Consider the following 8770-nt stretch of genomic DNA (forward strand, 5'->3'; position numbering starts at 1 on the left):
AACGTAAAAATATCATAAATTCATTAACAAATGCTATACTAATTAAGATGGCATATACCCCAGCACTATTTCAATCATTCACCATTTTTCAACTTAAAATCTTCTTCTTCTTCTTCACCTTTCTGTAGTCTGCGAAATCACATAGCACCATGGTTATACTTTAGAGACCTCTTAGACCACTCTACTTAAATTCATATCCAAACAAACCAACCAAACCCTGATCACAAAAGTGGTTCTCACCCTCACCCTCACCCTCACCCTCACCCTCCTACTCTCATACTCTCACTTTCTTCTTGTTCTCCACCACTACAGCCGTCATGTTAGAGAATTCCATATAAAAAATATATAGGATCATCATACCATTTATAAAAGTATGAGTTACTTCATTCATCATCAATTAATTTTGAAATAGAATCTCATGTTTCTTACCCTGCACCATATTCACATTCTAACACGCCATAAAAACAGGCTCATCTCTCACCACTAACTCCCAAAATCAGATTTGGGTTTTCCCACTTTCATCGTCACCGTTGCCTACATCAGTAATATCCCCCATCTGGTAATCTTCATCAACACTTCACTTGGTGTACAACACTTCTTGTAAATGCTTAGTGATTTTTAGTGATATGTGAAAAATGTTTATATAATTATATTTGCACTAATTTTCAATAGCAAAATTATCTTAAACTCTTTATATTTTTCTCATATCTAAAAAAAATGCTGCATTTTTTTTTTAAATGAAAAATAGTACATTCAATATTATTCTTCATAGGAAGAAAAAATGGAAAAGAATAAATTTTACATAGCGAAACAAAGTCTTACGCCAGCTTAAATTATAGGATCGTGGAACGAAACAACCTCGTGGCCTTGACTATACTTCGTCGGTGTTAAACAAATTTTTAATAAGCTTTTTTATTTTATTTTATTTTTGTGGACACATGGGACAGGCTGCGGACAAAGTATAAGGTGGCATCTTAATTAATTACTAAAATATGATAATGAAATGACTACTTTTAGCTAATTAATAATAAACTATACTAAGGTAGCGGGTCAAGATGTTAGTATATATGTATAACCTTTAATAATCTATAATGTTTGACTATATATGATTATATATGTATACACAGTGACTACAAATTGAGATTAAAGAACTCCATAATCATAATTTGAATATGAATTAACAAGCTAGAGTCTCTATTGATGGCGGCACCTACAAAAGACGGTAGCATAGATTTCTTCAATAATCCAGCCAACAAAGAGAAGACCGGAAAATGGAGAGCATCCATTTTTATTTTCGGTATGCATATGTTTATAATTTTTTATATATATATATATATTTAGTTCTGTTTTTCATATTTTGACAGCTCTCCCTAGTCTCCAAAATAACATCAAAATTACTGTAGTAATTATTATGATACTAATGCAAATATTATGTGTGCCTATGTTGTGTTATATTTATGTAAATATATATTATTTGAATTTTAATATTAATTATTTCTTATTACAAAATTGAATGGAAGCAGGATATCAGTTTCTGGAGAAGTTAGCATATTACGGTGTGAGTACTAATCTGGTTAATTATTTTAAAAATACCTTAAACGAAAGATCAGTAAATGCTGCAAATAATGTGACAAATTGGTCGGGAACCTGTTTTCTCACACCAGTGATTGGAGCATTTTTGGCAGATGCATACTGGGGCAAATATTGGACAATTATAGTCTTCTCGGTCATCTATGTTATGGTAAGCATCTTTTTCTTTTAAATGAAGACCTCTTTTTCTTTTTTAACTGTACAATAATTGTACTTATAATATTCTAAATGAAATTTTCATTAGATCTTAGAAAGTATTTTCATTATATTTAAAGTATTAACACTGCTGATAAGTTTTTAGTCACACAATTAAATATATATTATGTCATAACATAAACTATTTCAATTTATTAAATATATATTTTTTGTGACTAAATATCAATCATACTAATATTATTTAGATTTTTTCCCAAATAAAGTTAATTAATGACTTTTAGTGTGATAATATATATATGATTTTTCTTAGATATAATTTTATTTTATATTTATCACTATAGCATTTATGTTGAGATTTTTTTTATTATTAGGTTTCGATCTATTGAAGTGAATTTCGATAAAATGAAAATTTCAATTCATGAGGTTTATTAAATTTTCTTAATAATAATTATTATATGCTATGTACACGGTGTCATGCATGGAGGCAGCCAAGGAGAGCCACATGGTAGCCGAGGCCTTAAGCCTTAATTTCCAATATATAATATCTATATATATATATATATGTATATTAAATAGTCTCTTTGCCCCCTTATAGCTCACCCTCATTACAAAATATGCTTCATCACTACATGCAGGGCTTAACGATCTTAATGATGTGCGTTGCCTTTCCATCATTAAAGCCATCATGTGACTCGACCACAGCCACAGGCCAATGCCACCCAACAGAATTACAAATTGTGGTGGCATATATATCTTTGTACATGGTGGCTCTTGGATTCGGGGCAACCAGGCCATGTGTCTCGTCGTTTGGGGGCGACCAGTTCGATCACACCGATCAGATAGAGAAGAAACAACGAAGCTCTTTCTTTAATTGGTCCTATATGTTACAAAATGTTGGAATGTTACTCAGTACTTCCGCAGTGGTATGGCTTGAGACCAACATTAGCTTGGCTTGGGGCTATGGTGTTTCGACCGCTGCTATGGCTATAGGACTGGGTTGCTTTTTATTGGGAACTCGATTGTACCGCTTTCAACACCCTGTTGGGAGTTCCTTGACAAAAATGTGTCAGGTTATAATTGCCTCTATTCGAAAATATGACATTAGACTTCCTTATGATCAATCAGTTCTCTACGAGCTTAGCCGCATCAAAGAAGAAGAAGAAGAAGGAAACAATATTATTCAAGCAACATACAAGCTTCAACATACTGACCAATTAAGGTGATATATTTTATTGTTAAGGCTAGTTTTAACTTAGTAAATTAGTTCCCTTATTCACATACTTCCTCAACTATATATATTTTACCTTATAAATATTGCATTGCTCTCGCATACTTGGTATGTTGTGTTTTAATTACTCATGGTATCAGTGCCCTAAATTATTTTTGATCCTCTATTTTGCTTCACACCCGATTTTCTGTTCTGCCATGGCTTCTCCAACCTCTTAATCAACATATATCTATCTCGCAAGCTTTCCCCGCCATACCTCCCTATCATCGTCTCCAAATTCATATACACTTTCATTTTTTTCTTTCTTTTAATATCATCATTACAGTAAGTAAAAATTAAGAGCTTTATTTTGAATGTATTATTTCAGGTTCTTTGACAAGTCAGCCGTTGAGACTCAGATTGATAGAACAGCTGAGGGATTAGCAAACCCTTGGAGGCTTTGCACAGTCACTCAAGTGGAGGAGTTGAAGTGCATTGTGCGACTACTTCCTATATGGGCTTCTGGAATAATGTTTGCCACTATCTTAAGCCAAATGAGTGCAATATTTATTCTACAGGGTAACAAGATGGACCCTCATTTGATCATCATCAACCCAAATTTCAAGGTGCCATCGTCGTCACTATTAGTCTTCAATGCTCTAGGAGTCATTGTGTCAACTCCAATATACGATTGGGTTATCCTCCCTACTGCTAAAAAATTAACTGGTTATGAACAAGGGTTCACCCAGCTGCAACGGATGGGAATAGGGCTTGCCATTTCTGTTGTTGCGATAGTGAGCGCCGGAGTCTTGGAGCATATCCGACTCAACATCGTGAGAAAGCACAACTACTATGACATTGAATTTGTACCCGTGTCGATTTTCTGGCAAATTCCTCAGTACTTCTTGGTCGGGTTTGCAGAGATTTTCATCTTAGTGGGACAAATCGAGTTTTTTTATGACCAAGCGCCAGATTCTTTGAGGAGCTTGTGTTCAGCACTATCACTCACGGCTATGGCCTTAGGAAATTTTTTCAGTAGTTTTATTGTCACAGTCGTGACTAGAGTGACAACTCGAAATGGGAACTTGGGTTGGATTCCAGAGAATATTAATAAAGGACACCTTGATTACTACTATGGCCTATTGACTCTCCTCTCCCTATTTAATTGCGTTGCCTATGTCTGGGTTGCTAGTTACTATAAGTATAAGGGAATGAGATGTTGATTATTTCCTTGTTTTATTACTAATTATTTAAGTGTTAATGTTTTCAGTTTTTGTGTTATCATTTAGAGACAACTTTTTTTAGATCAATACAAGATACAATTAGATACTATACATTATGGTAAAGAATATGCAATGACAAGTCTCTACACTATTATAAAACACTCATAATGGTTCGCCATTTTAGGACATGCGCCTATTTTTGGGTCTTAGAAAAGGGACACTTAGACTTATTAGATAGTTATATAAGTGGCCTAATAAGGCCTTTACAAAGTCGCACATGTTACAACTTAACTTATTACGCCCCAACATGTGCGGCCTAATATGTTTTTTTTTTCCTTTTTTTTGTCACAACAAGGCTGTTAAGCCTTTCTCTCTTTCCTATCCCCCATGCTATTGAGACTTAGATTATTAGCAAATCTTTAGAGGCTTTGCATAGTGACTCAAATGGAGGAGTTGAAGTGTATTATTCAACTTCTTCACATATGGACTTCGAGAATATTATTTGCCACTGTCTTAAACCAAATAAGTGTAATATTTATTCTACATAGTAACAAGAAGGACCCTCGTTTGATGATTGTCATCCTAAACTTGAAGGAATCATCGGCCTAATAAGTCACAGTGTCCCTTCTTAAGATGTGCGTTGACCATCTTAAAATGTGACACTGAAACTTATTAGGTCGATATAGTAGTAGCCTAATAAGTTCTTTATTGAGTTGCAATATACAACGACCTAATAAGTCTTTTTTTTTCCCTTTAACTTATAATGACAAAAAGGCTATAAGATATTTCCCTCTTCATTATCACTCATGTCATTAAGACTCAAACTAATAGTTGAAGGGTTAATATACCCTTGAAGGCTTTGCAAAGTCAATCAAGTGGAGGAGTTGAAGTGTATAATTCGATTGCTTTCCATATGGAATTTTTTAATATTGTTTGTCATCTTCTTAATCCAAAGGAATCCAATATTTATTCAAAGGGGTAACAAGATGGATCCTTGTTTAATGATCATAATCTCAAACTTGAAGGTACCATCAGCCTAATAAGTTATAGTGTCCTTTCTAAGACACGAGTCTGTCTTCGCTTCTTACGAGAAGACACTGAGACTTATTAGATTGCTAATAATGGCCTATTAAACCTTTTATTTAGCCGCAATTTGTGGAGATCTAATAAATATTTTTTTTATTCAACTTTCTCTAACAAAAAAGGTTGTAAATTATCTCTCTATTTTTAACCTCGATTTTGTTGAGACTCGGACTAAAAGAAAAACTATGGGGTCAGAATTCCCTTGGGAACTTTACATAGTCACTCAAGTGGAGTTGAAGTGCATTGTTAGACTACCTCTTGTATGGGCGTCTGGAATAATTTATGCCATCATCTTAAACCAAATGAATGCAAAATATATTCTATGAGGTAACAAGATAGACACACGTTTGATGATCATCATCTTAGACTTGAAGGTTCCATCAACATCACTATTGGTCTTCAAATGAGCATTGTAGCAACTTTGATATACGAATGGGTCATCATCCCTACCAACAAGGGTTCACCTAGCTAAGATTTTTACCTTAGTGGGACAAGTTGAGTTTTTCTATGACTAAACACCAGTTTGTTTGAAGAGCTTGTGTTCAGCGCTATCACTCATGGCTATGGCCTTAGGATTTTTTAAAGTAGTTTCAATGTCACGATCATGACCAGTATGACTACTCAAAACAAGAACTTTTGTTAGATTCCTAGGAATATTAATAGAGGACAGCTTCATTACTAATCAGCCTACTTACTCTACTTTCCCTATTTAAGTGCATTGCCTTTGTTTGAGGTGGTAACTACTATAAGTACAAGGGAAATGTTGAGTATTTGCTTGTTTAATTACTAATTATATGAATGTTAATGTTTTTGAGTTTTGTGTTATAATTTAAAGACAACTTATGTTTTTCTTAAAATTAATATATGTCACAAGTAGGTATAATACATTATAGTATAGAATACAAAAGACCCATAATGGGGTTGCCCTATTAAGATATGCGAATATTTGTGGGTCTTAAAAAAGGGACACTTAGATTTATTAGATTGTTATAAATGTGGCCTAATAAGTCCTTTATAGAGCCACACATGTTGTTGCTTAACTTATTACGCTGCAACATGTGCAGCCTAATATTTGTTTTTTTTTTCCTCCAATAAACTTTTTCTAACAACAAAGCTATATAAAGCTTTTCTCTCTTCCCTATCTCTCATATTGGGACTTATATTGATAGAATAGCTAAGGGGTAAGCAAAACTTGGGAGGATTTGCATAGTGAGACATAGACTGATATAACAATTGAGGGGTTAGGAAACCTTTGGAGGCTTTGCATAGTGACTCAAGTGGAAGAGTTGAAGTTTATTATTCGACTTCTTCCCATATGGAGTTATAGAATATTATTCGCCACTATCTTAAGTCAAATAAGTGTAATATTTATTCTATATAGCAACAAGAAGGACCCTCGTTTGATGATCATCATTCGAAACTTAAGGGATCATCGGACTAATAAGTCACAATGTCATTAAAACTTATTAGGTCAATATAATAGCAACCTAATAAGTTCTTTATTGAGTTGTAATATATAGCGACCTAATAAGTCTTTTTTTTTCCTTTAACTTTTAAATGACAAAAAGACTATAAGACATTTCTTTCTTCCCTATCCTTTACATTGTTAAGACTCAAACTAACAGTTAAGGGGTTAATAAACCCTTGGAAGTTTTGCAAAGTCACTCAAGTGGAGGAGTTGAAGTTTATTATTCGTTTACTTCCCATATGGACTTTTGGAATATTGTTTGTCGTCTTCTTAAGCCAAATGAATATGATATGTATTCTATAAGGTAACAAGATGGACCCTTGTTTATGATCATCATCCCAAACTTAAAGGTAGCATCGGCCTAATAAGTCATAATGTCCATTTCAAAGACATGTGTTTGTCTTTGCTTCTTAATAAAAGACACTGAGACATATTAGGTCGCTAATAGTAGCCTAATAAGTCATTTCTTTAGCCGCAATGTATGGAGACCTAATAAATCTTTTTTTTTTCCTTAACTTTCCCTGGCAAAAATGGTTGTAAAGTCTTTCTCTCTTTTCTAACCCCCACTTCATTGAGACTTGGATTGAAAGAACAAACAAGGGGTTAGAAAACCCTTAGGGGCCTTACATAGTCACTCAAGTGGAGTTGAAGTGCATTATCCGACTACCTCCCATATGGGCTTCCAAAATAAAGTTTGCCATCATCTTAAGCCAAATGAGTGCAAGATATTTTCTAAAAGGTAACAAGATGGACCCACGTTTGATGATCATCATTCCAAACTTGAAGACACCATCAGTATCACTATTGTTCTTCAAATAATTTGTTGTAGCGACTCCAATATATAAGTGGGTTGTCATCCCTACCACCAAAAAATTAATTTGCCATGAACAAGGGTTCATCCAGCTACATCGTATGGGAATAAAGCTCGCAATTTATGTCGTCGTGATAGTAATCACTCAAGTATTGGTGCATCTCCCTTTAGTACTTCTTGGTTCACCTTAGTGGGACAAATTGAGTTTTTTATGACCGAACACCAAATTGTTTGAGGAGCTTGTGTTTAGCACTGTCACTCATGACTATGGCCTTAGGAATTTCTTAAGTAGTTTTGTTGTCATGATCGTGACCAGTATGACTGCTCGAAATGAGAACTTGTGTTGAATTCCTAAGAATATTAACTGAGGAAACCTTGATTACTAATACAGCCTACTTACTCTCATTTCCCTATTTAATTACACTGCCTTTGTCTACGGTGTTATCTCCTATAAGTACAAGGGAACGAGATGTTGAGTATTTCCTTGTTTTATTACTAATTATGTTAATATTAATATATTCGAGTTTTGTGTTATCATTCAAAGACACTTTGCTTTGTTTGTTTATTAGATCAATATATGTCACAACTAAATATAATATATTATAGTACATAGCATACAATTATAAGTCTTTAAACTACTACAAAAGACTCATAATAAGTCTCCCTTTTAAGATGCATGCTTGTCTACACATCTTGAAAAAGGACACACAGACTTATTAGGCCACTATAATAGTGGTCTACTAAGTCATATATCGAACCACACATATTGTGACTTAACTTAATAAGTTTTTTTTCTTCTCTTTAGATTTTTCTGACAAAAATGTTGTAAAATCTTTCTCTCTTCCCTATCCCCACGCCATTGAGACTTAGACTGGCAGAATAGATGAAGGGTGAACAAACCCTTGGAGGCTTTGCACTGTCACTCAAGTGGAGGAGTTAATGTGCATTATTTGACTATGTCCTAATGGGCTTTTGGAAGAATGTTTGCCACCATCTTAAGCTAAATGAGTGCAATATTTATTCTAAGGGTAATAAAATGGACCATCATTTGATTATCATCATCCAAAATTGTATGTGTTGACGCGGTTCTTCGCCAACAGGTAATTAAGAGAAAGAGAGGAAGGGATTAGTGCTGAATGTAGAACCGTAACAGATATAAGATCTTAGAGGATGAAATAGGTGACTCAAGACACGTTTTTAAGTGGTTCAAAGGTTAAAATCCTTCTACTCCA

General features: G+C 34.1%; 1 protein-coding gene across 1 annotated transcript; it reads left to right on the plus strand.

Moving 5' to 3' along the window:
• The first annotated feature begins 1200 nt into the window (after positions 1-1200).
• Positions 1201-4176, plus strand: LOC133800320 (protein NRT1/ PTR FAMILY 8.1-like). The gene is made up of 4 exons (XM_062238277.1): positions 1201-1297; positions 1524-1741; positions 2382-2965; positions 3342-4176. Exons 1-4 carry the CDS (start codon positions 1201-1203, stop codon positions 4174-4176), a joined length of 1734 nt encoding a protein of 577 aa, XP_062094261.1.
• The last annotated feature ends 4594 nt before the right edge of the window (positions 4177-8770 follow it).

Source organism: Humulus lupulus, chromosome 9, assembly GCF_963169125.1.
Source record: "Humulus lupulus chromosome 9, drHumLupu1.1, whole genome shotgun sequence".
Classification (NCBI taxonomy): domain Eukaryota; kingdom Viridiplantae; phylum Streptophyta; class Magnoliopsida; order Rosales; family Cannabaceae; genus Humulus; species Humulus lupulus.

Excerpts from the sequence above, each read along its gene's own strand:
- LOC133800320 (XM_062238277.1), top strand. The coding sequence starts at position 1,201 with ATGGCGGCACCTACAAAAGACGGTAGCATAGATTTCTTCAATAATCCA. Across the intron at positions 1,298-1,523 it reads AGCATCCATTTTTATTTTCG|GATATCAGTTTCTGGAGAAG; the intron begins GTATGCATATGT and ends GAATGGAAGCAG. Across the intron at positions 2,966-3,341 it reads CAACATACTGACCAATTAAG|GTTCTTTGACAAGTCAGCCG; the intron begins GTGATATATTTT and ends GTATTATTTCAG.